Raw genomic sequence first — 15,185 nt, 5'->3', positions numbered from 1 at the left:
TTGGAAATCGACAAATGTATTTGATGAACAACATCAATTTTTTCAGGGTACCATATTTTTCGATCTAGCAGCAAAGGAATTTACTTGGGTTTTTCGACAAGCAACTAGCTGCGCATTTTTTATACAAATTATAAGTAACGGATCTAATATTTTTTTTTTTTTTTTTATTAATGGGGTTAATCAATAATTCAACATGAAACAAATTATATTATTTATATATTAACAAATTATATAAAAAAAATTTATAGCAAATTTAGGCGTAATATCACAACACGATATAGCAAATTCAGTTTTTTCATTTATCAAGCGGAGATAGTGAATTATAAATTTCTCCGGATTACACAATTCTTTACATATTTCCTTCTTATGCGTGAAAATTCAGTAGTTTTTTTTTTTTTAAACGGTAGTTTCTCTTGTTTAATCGTAAATGATAACACAAAAAAGGTGTATTTGGTTGGAACCCGTGATATTTTTTAGGTTGATGTATCCCTTCCTCTTCCATCCCTACCCTGCTAATAATACTCAAATTTCAAGAATTATTTTAAACTTTTTAAAACGTAGAAAAAAAAATAGATTTTTTTTTTTTTATCATAAATAAATTGAAAAGAGGAAAACAGAAGTAAATATACATTTTTAGGGATATAGTTAGCATATCACTATGTTTTCGGAAAAAAGTTAGCATATCACTATATTCAGGTTAAGTATTGGCGCATAGTTGTTATTTACATCAAGAATAAAGTAACCCATATAAACTGACCAAGTAATCCATGTAATACTAACTGAGTAACCCCTATAACATTAACCGAGTAACCCCATAGCACTGAGGAAGTAACCCCTTTAACACTGATCAAGTAACCCCTGTTACAAAATGAAGTAACCTCTGCCATACGGTTTGACCAACCACATATAAGACTTTGTGTAAGACAAAAGAGTAGTGAATTTTCTTTTCTACTGTTACCTATAATAGCTATACATAGTACTACTAAAATAACTTATATTCTAGTAGTATAAAATACATGTATAATAGTATATTAAACATACCACTACACATATAATAATACATTAAATATACCACTGTAGCAATAAGAAATAATAATAAAAAAAAACACAAAAATTAAGTGAATTTACCGATTAACTCTCCAATATGCATCAAAAACAAATAGCAACTATGCGCCTAATTGCACTCCTATACTCATAATCATTTAGTTAAACTTAAAAAAAATATGTCACACAGGTGATTCGCATGAATAAATAGGGGTATTTAGGTAAATAGACATTTTGAGGAATATAGTTGATATAACACTATTCATAAGCGTTGATTTTTTATGCTGTCAATCTCGAACATTTATTGTTAGGATGCGTTTACAAAGTAGTTTTTTGGTTATAAATTTACTACGGAGTAGTAGTAAACTTCCTCTATGTTTTTAGTTGACACATTTCTATTAACACACGTCATCACATATTTTTAACAATTAATATCTCCAATTATTGTAAAATTATAAAAAGTGGATATTAATAAAATATACTCCGAAACAATTCAACTATGTTTTATCTTATTTATAAATCACAAAAGCGGGTCAAAGTATAATGTGTGAATAGTGTAAAAATCAAATGGCATGAACTAAAAAAACGGAAGAAATATAAGGATAATCATGATTGTGGTGAACTTGTTGTAATGATATCTCTTTGGATTTTACGATGTTATAGTCTATTGTTGTTCTCTTTCCTTGAATTTGAACTACTCTTAACTAAGAAATAAAATTTTCTAATATAGACTTTGCTAATGGGGGTTTCGAGATAAGATATAGCTCTCGTAAAAAAGAACTGCAGTACAGCAGACTAAGATTTAAAGGACATTCAATTGATACGTATTGCATGTAAATGTAAATTTACACAGGTCCATAAAGAGACTATTAATAGTTGTGTAAATTTATTTTCGAAAATAAAAACCAACCTTGTTATTAGAGTGATTTTGCTCGAATTTGGCTCCTAAATCCTAACAACCTAATCAATAACTAGTCCAGACAAGGACCCTAATGACCAATGGTTTACAAAGATGAGTATAAAATCTTCCAAACTCGTGCCTCGCTTGGATGAAATATGAAATCAAAGATCAATTTATTAGCTGATGCAGCAATAGATGTCAAGTTACTGAACTAACATGCAATAGTGAGCCTAAATTCATCACCCACTACAAAAGATTATTCATTCTACCATTTTTGGACAGTTTTCCAGACTTCTCAGCCGGGATTTCTGCATCAACATATGAAACTCTAAGATCTAGCAAAATTCACTGTTATAATCTAAGGATTTAAAGGTCTAAAGATATACATAAACTTTACAATGTGGTCTCCTCTGCACTTCTAAACTGGTATTTCAGCTGATAAATTTGAAATAGATGTAATAAAAAGAAGCACCGAGTTGCTCATTTCTACCAACATGCTTACTTCCAGGTAAATTTTGCCTTGATGATCTATGACTCAGCTACCATACTCCGCAATTTAGCCAAAATGTTTGATGCAGCTGAGTTCCTCGCTTCATGAGGATTTGTATGCATTGTTCCTTCAGATGAACACTCAAAATCAACCCCCTTCACGGTAACAGTAGACAGGAAGCCACCTATACAAGAGAAGGCAAGAATTCAGCAGGAGAATAAAAAACACATACATTCAAATTCCAGTTCGTTGAAGATTCTTACTCTCCAGTCTCCACCGGCTCATACTACCCCCCCCCCCCCCCAACCAACAAAAAAAAAAAAAGAATCCCCTAATCCTCATGAATTTTTACACCTTCCTTTCATTCCTTTGCATTCGATGTTTTTCATACTGTATAAATATTTCTAATCATTTTTTTCATCATGTTTGCATACACACAACTATGACCATGACTGCAATTTTCAAGTAATAGCTTATTGACAGTCTAATGAGCTATATTATTCGTTCCATATTTCGTGGAAACTGCAATAGCTAACTAAATTAAAGCATTCAAGAAAATAAAATCATGGAGGTACATGGAAATGAAACTGAACTTCAATTTCTTCAATATAAAGATGATTATTCTGGACTTCCTCCACAGTCCACACCATTTTGAGATGCTAAGTAGATAGACACCATATACTCCAGTGTGTTTGTTTTATTTGAAGCCTAAAAACATAGCTCCTAAGGCAAATATACCTATTCTGTATTTTTGAGATTATGAATTTATAACTGATGTTCAAGTTCATTGTCAATAAATTAGTGAAGTGACCAGAAGGCCAGAAGGGTATCACATCTTACAAAAGAAAAAAAGAAAAAAAAAAAAAATCAAGTTTAGATAATACACAAATAATGCCATACGGAATTTGCGACACCAACCAGCAGTATACAGCACAAATTTTAAAATGAGAAGCAACATATCTTGTTGTATAGCATAAACAAACCTTCGGATCCTGATAAGCTGTAAGTAGGTAACATCCAATAGTTTGTATTACATATACGATCCAACTCCTGCTTTGTGAAAATATAATACAAGTAAAAAAATTGATAAAGCTTCAATAATTCAGATAAGAGGATAACAAAATCAAAGAAAGATCCAGTATGTAATAATATCCATTACAATAGAATTATTCTTTCACTAAAACTAATTATTGCCAAAACATAATTCTAGGTTTGTTAAGGTGATTAATTGTTTTACAGGTTACACATTACCTGCTTCCAGTAGAGGGGAACGTATTTATGATAATGATACTTCTGACCTTGAGTAGTTGAATGGGATTTCCCTTTTTACTGAAGCATATGTTGCAAAAGTTTGGTATACAAATTGCCAATTGGAACAAGCAGTAAATAGTGAATTAACTCAATAATTTGTAAATGGGAGTTTGATTGATCCTTTTGATGCTGAAAGAAATGCGTGTTTTAGATGGCACTCCTACATGGTAACCTATTGTTCGAGGCTTACTAAGACAGAGTATTATGCCTACATTTATCTTCTAAGTTTTCTTAGTGGTTTCATTGGTTAGGGTCTATGGCTATTTTAATTACAGAGGCCAATGAAAGTCAACAGGATCGACTAGGGAAAGTGGATTAGACTTTGACAGATACATTGACAGAACTTTCAAGACCATCATCCCAAGTTTATGCTAGAGAAACAAATTGGAAAAAGGGAAGACATAATAATATGAACTACAAGGATTGTGGTTTTAAGAAAAATATATTGCTTTCTGTCCCCTACTCGTACTCTTTTGTTCACGTTCTTTAAATAACTTTATAACTAAGAAGATTACTAATATATCTGAGGAAAAGCACAGAAACCACAAGATGAGAGGCATCATGATAGAATTTTTAAAAGTGAAAACTTACTTGACTGGGATTTAGTGCAGAGACGTCGGCCTCAGAAAGTCGTTTCCTTCTTGCTACTGGAGGCAAGTCTTGGTCTTCAAGATGCAGAGCTTTTTTGTCCCCAGCTGCCCCAGAAGATTTCATACATATCTCGTTACAACCCTCCAAAATGGAGTCTAATTTCACAGCTAAATCATCTTCACTACCTGCTGAAGCATTAAGAAGAAAGTGAATCAAATAGAAATCGAAGGGCCTTACCCAATTGATTTTCTGTTTCAAATTTTCTACTACCTTTGTTTCATATTATGTGCAACAAATGAGCTTGCACGGACTCCTAGAAAAAATTTATTTGTGAGTGTTGAATGGAAAGAAAGAAAGAAATGCATGTGATGAGGAGAGAGGCAGAGAGAAATAAGAGAATAGACAACTAAAAATGGGAAAGAAAACATTTGTTGCACATAATAATGTGTAGCAACCATTTTTAGTAATTGTTGCACATAATATGAAATGGAGTTAGTACTCAAAATCAAGAGTAAGAAAATGCAACTATGGGGGATCTACATCTTAGAAAAATCTGAATACAAGCAGGATTACCAACCAAAGTAATATACAAGGAAATGAAATCAACAGTTAACGATTTGTGTTGGACCAAAAATGTACTAGTTGAACAAGATGCGGGCATATTCTAAGACGTACTATTTCATTACACTAAGATAAAGCCCAATTATAAAAAAGATGCAGAAGTTTTAGGTACTCTAAAAGAAATCAACAAGGGAAAGTCCCTGTGCTTCTGAGTCAGAAAATTGTTGCAAGTTCTAAGATTTGTAAAATCTTTTCTTTTATATCTTCAATCATATACATATAGTATTTAATCTGATAATCAATGTTTTGTACCATTGAATCATTCAACTAGAGGGTGTACATAATTTTGTTGGTTACAGAAAAAGTAAGCTCTATGGAAATTGTTCAAAATTGTAACAAACGCCTCGCTAGTGGTAACACTACTTAAACACTAATGATGTCTACGGATATGAGATCAGTATAATGCAATGCGCAAATTAAAATTTGATGAAAGAGACTTTAGCTATTTGAATGGAAATTTCACCAGTCTACTGAAATTGTAACTGGGTATGTTAGAAACTACATGCATTTATCAACAAAACGATAGAATCATACCATTTAAAATAGCTTGGATGCTTCTATCACACAAAGCCATCTCATCTTCATTATTGCGAATCTGCAGGGACTACAACATAAAGACAAGACATTAAAACACCAAATCGGTAGTGCAACAAGATAGCTTCTTGCAGTATTTTAATAAATTGTAGAGGATAGTCATCAAATTATCAGAACAATAAAGACAAAATGAGAATTAATTCAACCAAAAGTCTCAGGCTGATGGTTAGCGGCTTAATCTTGTAGTTACTGACTGTAACTATTTCCTTGAAGGTTAGCTTTAGATATATACATATTTCCAATAGTCTATGCAAGGGGAGAAAGAAAAGACGAGAGATAAAGACAAATTAAAGAAAAAGAAATGTATACTACAGGAAGTGTAATGTCCTTATCAGAACTTATAGGCCATGATTTTCCTAATACTTGTATTTTGCAGAGGGGAAATACCAAGGCCTTAGTCTCTCACAGCAGGCATAAATGTGAATGACAAGCTTTCTTTAATGCATAACTTTGCTTTGACATAGAGCTGGATGCTTGCAGCAATACAAGCAGAGGGGTTATGGCTTGGCTATATTTATGTAAGCTTAGAGCACTATTAATTCTTAGTCTAAATTCAAGCCTTTAAACTTTAAAGGTATACATTAATACTGTATGAAAAAGAAGTATCTGTATAGCAATCTCATAACATAATTATTTACCAAGTTTATATTATTTTTTAGAAGAAGCTCAAGCAGAGTGAAACATTTTTACATCAGGATGATCAGTCCCTTCTTCTGAATTCGCCTGTTGGGTTTAATTATCAAATTGGTTTCCAACGCAATATTGGACTCATCAAGAGTGTGCCAGCATATCTTTCACACAGGACTTGGGTTTCAGAAAGCAACTACGATTCTATTGTTAGCCATTCTATCTTCACGATAGTAAAACATATACATTCATGCACCTAATATATGGAAAGGAAAAAAACAAAACACATAGCTTAAATCAGAATTTAGACTTTCAGAGACAGGAAGCACAAATGTAAGATGGGTCCATAATTCACAAAGTTCTCAACACAAGTGAGTTTTGAACATAAGACTGCAGCCACAGTAAACACATCAAGATTCAAGAACATCGAATAACTTGGTGAACCAAGAAGGAAGTCAATCAAATTTTATTATTCCCACACATTTTGTGAAGCAAGGTCAGGCACTGGGGTCTAAGTTTCATCACATAGTTATTAATCTCACAAAAAATACACAGTGTGGACATACCAATTGCTCTCTCTTCCTTAAAAGGACATTTAGTGCAGTATGTGATAGCAATTTCTCCTTTGAAGCAATAGTGAGCTGTAATTTGCGGAGATGCTTAAAGTCAGTATCTAAGGGAACAAGGGCATGGTCGTCTTTTTCATCTGGATCTGACATTACAGTATCAGCAACCCTGTTATCAGATAAATCCTTTTCAACATCACACTCATGGGAAGATGTAACAGGAAAATCTGCCTGCAAAGTCCATATAAGATTGTTAGATAGTAGATGAAACAAAAAGGTTCAAAGAAAATACAGATAAAGCAGCTAACTATATCACATAATACTTGCCATGGTTTTTCTATAAAAAGGACCTACCTTTATTTTACAGTCTACATGAAGTAAAATAGCAAGCATGAGGTGAGTAAATTATGGCAAGGATTGGCCACCAATTTTGACATGTGCTAAACTGTTAACTACTGTGCCCAGCATAAGAGAAAAGTGTTTCTATGACCCCAAGCCAGAAATATTTCTCATTAGCAGTTAACCACATATTATAAATGAACTCAAGGTACACCAGGACTGATTAGAAAACTAAAGATGCACTTGCCAAAACAGATTCACAAAATACATCAAATTGAAAAAGGGATTTAGAAGCAATTTCTATGGACTTTACCACAACAATAGCACCTGCAGCCAATGCAGTTTGATCAGTCTCTTGAGCTAAAATGTCCTTCTTATGGGATATAGGAGTAGCTGCGCTCTGCTCTTGTGCCAGCCTAGGAAAATCTGTAGAAGCATCGATAATCTTGCTACCTGATATCTTATCGGAGTTGTTGTTCTTTTGCGATTTATTTCTTTTCCTATACACAACAGGTTCAGCAGGTACCCATTTTCGGCGAGAACTATTGTTTTTTACCACTTCTGCTACTTCAGGGTGTCGGGGTTCCTCTGGATGACAGTTATCGACATTTGGAACAGTTCCCTCTTCCAAGTGATTGCTATTTCCATTTCTAACCTCTTGCAATTCAGGAATGCTCAAGAGTGGTTTCTCCTGTAAGATAGTACAATTTTGTTCAGAGGTGATCAGGAATGGTTCCTTATTTACTTGAAGGATGGTGCCATTTTTTGCAGAATTGCTCAGGAGTGTTTCCAGCATTGAAGGAGAGCCAGAGCGATTTTCAATTTCATTTGCTGCAATATGGTTTGAAAGATTTGATAGTTGTTCCGGCCTTATGTGAACACTTTTGCAATTTATATCATCCTTTGGCACTTCAACATGTCGTAAAGAATTTTGGGGAATGTGTGAAGGATTTGATAGTTGTTCCGGCCTTGAGTGTAAACTTTTGCAACTTCCGTCATCCTTTGCTGCTTCAACATGTGGTGAAGATTTTTGGGGCGTGTGTGAAGCATTTGATGGTTGTTCCGGCCTCATGTGAAAACTTTTGCAATTCCCATCATCCTTTGCCGCTTCGACATGTTGTGAAGAATTTTGGGGCATACGTGAAGGATTGGATAGTTGTTCCGGACTTATGTTGCAAGTTCCATCATCCTTAGCCACTTCAACATGTTCTGATGAATTTTGGGACATTACCCTACTACCATGCAAAGGAATTTCTTTTACAAACATATATACAATTATAACAAATATTAAGTATGATGTTCAATGAAACAACGATAAACTGAATATTCCTACCCCATCAAAAAAATGACTCACACAAACCAACATTCAGTTTGCTAAATGTGAGTTTTCCCATATTTGATAAAAATTAAAACAAAAGGGGGAAAAAAATAAAGGTAAACAAACCAAAATTTCTCCTCACCTATTTATGAGTGTAAAAATGAAGTACGAGAGTGTGTCACCTATATAAAAATAGAGTCGGAAGTCCTACAGTCTCCATCCCAGACTCCCAAAAAACTCAAGGCATCTAACACCCTCAATTGTTTTAAGAGATTACTTGATCTTAAGCACTCGATATCAAAAATTACTAGGTTTCGAAGGGAGTCAACAAAACCATTACTCTCCAAAAGAGATATTTTAGCACTACACAAAATCATTAAGTAAATCAATTATTTGTTTAACCAAAAAAACAAAAAATTAAATAAAATTAAATAAATAAATAAAATTATTTGAAATTAAAGTTTAAAAATAGGGAGCAAACTAACATTACAAGGAAAAGCTACACAAACAATTACCACCTAAACATTAATGTTTCCGCCACCTGTCCATTCGAGCATATTTCCCCAGGCCCACATTTTATACATCAGAAAACATATATTGCTTAAAACCGCCAAAAAAGGAGTTTCTGGATAATCATTCATAATGTCATCACAATTCACAAATGCTGACTTAAGGAATTAAAAAGCATACCTTGTGAGGCAATCTGACACTTTATCGGCAAATGGCAACAAGTGAAAATATTCGACAACAGGTGTAAATATCCAACTGATGGAATCTTTTCTAACCAATGGACCTTGCAAGCTGCATCAACAACAAAATCACTGCTCAAAAGTGGAAGTAGTATATTAAGGTTACTTTATTCCCCTACTCCAAATCATAGCATCTTGAAGAAATTAGCTATACCGACCCATAAATTCTCTTACTGCACTAAGTTAAATATTAGCAAGCAGTTTTAGAGCCCGGGGGATTTGTTGACACTAGCACCCCAAAATATGTAAAAACTAGAATAGTAGTTCCCACACGAATTAACAGGCACTAGAACTTCATCTTATAAAAGATGTGATTCTTTATTAACGGTGTTTTCAGGATATACATGTCATAACTTATATATAATGATTGCTTCAAGCCCTAAAGAGGAATCCCAAAGAGGGACAACTAATAAACTAAATATGTTTCAACTTTCAAGTCCACTCTTATCACCCAAGGAGAGGAACAAATACCAGTCAATTCTTGCACTCTACCAACAAAAAAATTGAATAAAATGATGGGATTGAGTATCACAATAGAGGTGAATGGTCAGTTAACCCTTCCACGTCAGAAATGAGTCACACAAAAAGCATAAACTTTGCTAGCATCTTCAAGATTCCAAGATTATGACACTCATATCCCATTATGACAACTTGACAAGAGTCAAAAAACTGCTCGGCACAAAAATGAGGAAGACAACATCAGTCTTTAAATCTGGACTCCTATTGATTGGTATGAGTCACATGACCAATTTCAATAGGCTCAAGCTTAGTCTTTTGAAAATGTATGATATCAGGACAAACACCAATGGTATTTTCAATAAGACCTCTCTTCTACGAGTTCTACCAGTCTCCAAGAACCTGATATTACAAATGAGGAACTTTAGTAGCATAATAGTTATTCCTCCCTACCTAGGCTTTCCCTATATTCAACTTCATACACCCATCATTGAAGCTCTCTGAATTCTTCTTCCAAGGTAACCCAGAGAAACACAAAGATCATCATCTATTGTTAAACATCTTGCCCAATGATACATTGATACATAGTAAGGAATAAGAATTGTCTTCTACCATTCGACTAAATGATTTATCCCATATCTGAGCTATGCGAACTGAGACCATAATCTGTACAATTTCCAAATTTGCTCACATATTGAATCCCATATTGCATTACCTTTTCCCCACAGAAATAGCTAGCAGAAAACCACAAAAAGAAATGTTAAGAACTAGGGCCAAACCTGTCCATGACATCATTTATTGGAACCAGATTCGCGTGCTGATTGGTTTGCGTGCATTGCATTATAAATAAGCGAACAGCTGTCTTTGGTTTGCTTGTAGAATATACCAAGTGGGTCTCCAAGATTTTAAGATCACACTGATTAATACCTGTTCCTCGTGCAAACGAATGACAACATAACTACATAAGAATTTAAAAGATAATACAGAAAAAGATGCACTACTAGGTTGGCCCATGTAGTAACAAGAAAAGGCTGGAAATCTGTAAGAAAGCTGGTATAGTATATTTAAGATGAATATAAATGAAACCACTAATCATGAAGGAAAAACCTACCCCCTGATATATACACTTGACTAAACCAGCATGTAACCTTCAAAAGGTCCAAAATTTCAAAAGGAAGTATATATGATAAAGCGATATACTTTTTAAAGCAAGATAGAGTCGCTAACACAGGAATCAGACAAACACACCAAACAGTCCAACACCAAGAAAAAAAAAATATATCATACAAACTTCTTAAATGAAAAGCCATGCAAACATAATAGCGTACCACATGTTTCTTTGACAGCTAAGCAGGCAAGCTGCTGAAGACCAATAACATCAGCAGTTTGATTCTCTTTCGAAGCCTTTTTAATGACTCGTTTCTTTTTATTTACAGCTTCTGATCCTTGACTAGGACCATTAACCTCTTTTTCGATTGTTGACCATACTCCCTGTGTGATGGAACCATGGAACAAATAGCAGTTTTCTTTTCTGTAATCAATTAAGAAAACAGCAACTTTGGCAACAGGCCAACCTTCAATGATCGGGTAGTTGCTAGATGCATCTAAACTTTTGGAAATGTCACAAGCATTCATGATCGCTTTCTCTGTCAATGAAAGATGTTCATCTATATGTTCCAGCTCAGCATCTGTCCTTTGCATGAGCTTAAAGTATAATTGCAGACTTGGTTTCAGAACCACAGCCAGCTTGCAGAAAGACTGAAAATCCAAAAATTTGAGATCTGGATGTTGTATTCTGTGGTGGTAATTGTACAGCACTACTACTGCATGCACCTATGATAGCATTAAATATGGCAATTAGCAAAAACAGAAACCATATAAAATTCAGTACTGATACTAATACATGTACTCATATGTCGATCTTAGACTATTCAATTATTCATATAAAGTATCTAACTAGACAATCTATTTTAAGCTGCATAATGACAGCCTTCATTTCCCAACTACCAAAAAAGGGAATAGACTGAGAGGGAGGGGTTTTCTTCTCTTATTATTCTGTGTGTATGCATGCATACACACTCTGAAGTACTCTTAACTTCACTCCCGGCGTCTGATCACTTGAAGTCAAGAAACAGAAAGTAGTATCATTTAAGCAACCAAATTATCCGCACGGAAATCTTGAATACAGTAACAACCATAATGCCAATACTCAAAAATATTATGTCAACTCATCCATGAGGACAAAGTTAATTACTGTAGTCACCAAATGAGACTTATTATAGATACTAAAAGTCTGATTATCTAAGATGTTGGCTTCCAAATTAATGTACAGAATCATTGGTACAGAGAAAGAAATTTGTTCCACAAGATATACAAGCCAAAAACATCTAAGTAATAATCATCCATCATGAATTACTTTAATCACTTTAACAACCATTTGCGAACTTTGTTAAATTGCAGAATGCAATAGAATGTACATGAGAATTATAAAAACAGGTTTCTTTTTTTTTTTTTCATTTTGTTATAAATGAGGCCCAAACTATACTTTAAATTAATAATTTCATCTGGAAAACTCATCCAATACTTTTGGCATTATTGCAGCCACAATATTAAGAATGTTAAGTATCAATTTTTGCAGTTCAGAATTAACACACTCAGCGCTTTAAACAGAGCGAAAGTGCAAGAAAACTAATGCAGACTTGATACTGAACCAAAAGTTTCCCCTTTTTTTTCCAAGATTTTTGGCGATTTAAAGAGTTAAACATAATATTTACTTTGAATGTTGGCTTGGAATTAACAATTTAAGTCAACCATTAAAGTCCTACCTTATTTGAAACAACCATAAATGAAGCTCCTATTAACACAAGCTTTAATTCAATTTTTTTTTTCCTCTTACAACAAAACATACGAATTTATCAAATCTTGGCAAGTTAACAAGTATGGGGCTTCATCTATTTGCTACAATAGAATTAAGAAGGGCCTGAAGTGATTGAACATAAATCAATTTAAGAGCCAGATTATGGTTTTGTCTTATCCTATTATCATGTGACCATGCCTTGCAGGAGAGCTTTAAACGCAATCTATATAGATTACTACTTAACTACAAAAATTTGTAGTAATCAGGAAGGCCCCATCACATCCCAACTTTTGAATTATATAATGAAAAGAATTATATGCAAGCCTGATTAATAGTCAATATAGGTTATCAACTTATCATGTTATAAGCCTCCATCCTAATCAATAACATTATTCAGATTTTTCAATACTTCTTATAGTATAGGATATCATTCATTTAGACGGAATCTCTTTAATCAAAACTTCTACAGAGTATAATTCACGAGTGATGTCTTCAACTTCTTTTTACCAATCCTTGATTTACTTATAAAATGTACTTGTAGCAAAATCTAACCACAGATTTTCAAAAGTTGCTTTTGCTTTTCTTTCTTTAAAGACAAACAGACATTACTCAGAGCAGAAACACTATGAGATCTACCTATACCATGATTCAAATCCTTCTAATGAATATTAGGTTGTCATACAGCATTACATGTACAAGGCTCAAATTAACAACTACAAAGAAGAATATCCATATGAATCCTACAAAACAATTGACTAGCTACAACACCACCTTCATGAGTAAACAACAAGAAAAAATTGCAAATTTAAAAGAGGAGAATTTTCTCTTAATCATGTCCATTCAACAACAGACCCTTAATAACCAAGAGATTATTATTGCTCTAATGCTGATTCCGAGGATGATCAAAACCCTTTACCAGCATTAAAAGAAATCACATCCAAAATTACAAAAAAAATAAAACACCAGACAAACAACCCAAAAAGTACTAAATAAACAAAATTAGCCAGTAAAGGATGATCAACCTGTTTAGCAACCAAAACTTCCTGAGAGAGAGTTATAGTCTCTCTTGAAGTTGTTCTTGCAGGAAGCAATGGATCAACCAGGAAATCCAGCAAAGCCAGAACAGCACCCTCAGTGGGACCCATTTCCTCTGAAGATGAATGCATTCCAAGCATCAAACCTACACACTACAATGCAGATACAACAAACATCAAAATTCACCCAAAATAATCCATAAAACTAGGATTATAGCATCAAGTTAGTAAATGGGGACACATTAGAATAAGCAAAATTAGGCAAAAAAAAAAATAAAATTATGGGTCTCTTACATTAGTAGCAAAAAACATAAATCAACCCCAATGCCCAAGTCAAAAACTTTTGGAGAAAAGGAGAATTGGGAAATGCAATTCTCTAGATTTTCAGCAAATTATTTAAAAATATAAACATAAAAATAATTCTGGTATAGCAAAACAAAGCAAACCAAATGCCCAAATCAAAGAACTCAACAAAAGGTTTAAAAAAATAACAAACAAATTAATATAAATAGTGAATTGGGTGATGCAATTTTCTGGTCTTTCAGCAAGCCATTATGAAGGACACATCAAAATATGCAAAATTAGGCAAACATTATTACTAGGTCTTACCTGTAGTAGCAAAACAAAACAACCCAATTCTATCAAAATAAAAAATAAAACAAAATGAAGTAAAATAAAAATAAAAACAAACCAAAATCCCAATTCTATCAAAGAATTCTGTAAGAAACAGATAATTGAGCAATGAAATCTTCTACCCTTAAGCAAAACATTTTAAAGAACACATTTTTAAAATAAAATTAAAAAGAAGACACCAAAATAGGCAAAAATAATTCTGGGTCTTACATAAAACAGCAAAACACAGCCCAAATGCCCAAATCAAATAATTTGTAAACAATTTAGAGAATTGGGCACTGAAATCTTCAATTTTTACAGCAAAAGAATGAATTTTTACAGTCTTTAAGTAGCAAAATTGCTTGAAATTAACCCCCAAAGATCAGTCTACTAGTAACAGCAATGAATAGGAGTGGTTGAGTGAAGTGGGGTAACAGAAGAAGAAGAGAAACTGAAAGAGACAAGTGAGTGAGAGTGCTTTGGAATTCGTACCAACAAAAAAAATTAGAGTAATTTGGTAGGCAGAATTTTGGGAGTGTGAAAAAAAAGTGAGGGGACGATTTTATTTGTAAGAAGCTTTAGAAGAAGAGCGCGAAGTTTACACTTGTCACTGTCCTAAATACATGAATTACTTAAATTAATTATTATTGAAATTGAAATGGGGAATCATGGAAATAGGAAAGGATCCATCTTACATCTTATCCAATCTCCTATGTGAGCTATCTAGTGATTGTTCTGGGCGATGTTCAAGTCACATTATCTTATTATATGCAAATTAATTAGTAATGTCTTTTAAGGATACAATATTTTTGTTATATGTAAATTGCTTAGTGATGTCTTTTAGGGACACGGTATCTTATTATATGCGAATTGATTAAAGATGGTTATTGAGTGTGAGACCTTAAGTTTATTAGATGCCGGTATTATTGCTAAATTTTTGTAATTATAAAAGTAGGATAGATATTATTATCTAAGCACGAGGTTTAAAATTGGGTGTTAATTGAAAATTGCTAGTTCATCTCCTTTTTGAATGAATTATTTCTCAGACTTAATTGTAAAATTATGTAATCTCTAT

General features: G+C 33.3%; 1 protein-coding gene across 4 annotated transcripts; it reads right to left on the bottom strand.

The window, feature by feature from the left end:
* Positions 1-2,101: 2,101 nt before the first annotated feature.
* Positions 2,102-14,679, bottom strand: LOC145630367 (uncharacterized). 4 transcript variants are annotated; one of them, XM_081682628.1, is made up of 11 exons: positions 14,484-14,679; positions 13,487-13,651; positions 10,936-11,440; positions 10,387-10,534; positions 9,093-9,203; positions 7,398-8,319; positions 6,746-6,976; positions 5,493-5,562; positions 4,338-4,525; positions 3,419-3,485; positions 2,102-2,619 (listed from the first exon to the last, which is right to left on the bottom strand). In XM_081682628.1, exons 2-11 carry the CDS (start codon positions 13,637-13,639, stop codon positions 2,474-2,476), a joined length of 2,541 nt encoding a protein of 846 aa, XP_081538754.1. In that variant the 5' UTR covers positions 13,640-13,651; positions 14,484-14,679; the 3' UTR covers positions 2,102-2,473. The 4 variants fall into 4 exon arrangements, with proteins under 4 accessions (XP_081538754.1, XP_081538758.1, XP_081538757.1 ...); XM_081682632.1 differs by having other exon boundaries at positions 7,398-8,316; positions 14,484-14,678; XM_081682631.1 differs by having other exon boundaries at positions 4,338-4,522; positions 14,484-14,675.
* Between the last annotated feature and the right edge of the window lie 506 nt (positions 14,680-15,185).

Source organism: Chenopodium album, chromosome 5 (genome assembly GCF_948465745.1).
Source record: "Chenopodium album chromosome 5, dcCheAlbu1.1, whole genome shotgun sequence".
Lineage (NCBI taxonomy): Eukaryota > Viridiplantae > Streptophyta > Magnoliopsida > Caryophyllales > Amaranthaceae > Chenopodium > Chenopodium album.
The sequence above is the reverse complement of the archived record's forward strand: the minus strand, read 5'-3'. Positions and strand labels throughout refer to the sequence as shown.

What these genes read in the sequence shown, in the direction of transcription:
- LOC145630367 (XM_081682628.1), bottom strand. Translation starts at nt 13,639, where the DNA reads ATGCTTGGAATGCATTCATCTTCAGAGGAAATGGGTCCCACTGAGGGT. An exon ending in AAGTTTTGGTTGCTAAACAG is followed by an intron (nt 11,441 to 13,486) that starts GTTGATCATCCT and finishes ATGCTATCATAG; the next exon opens with GTGCATGCAGTAGTAGTGCT. An exon ending in TAAGGAAGAGAGAGCAATTG is followed by an intron (nt 5,563 to 6,745) that starts GTATGTCCACAC and finishes TTTATGTTGTAG; the next exon opens with TCCCTGCAGATTCGCAATAA.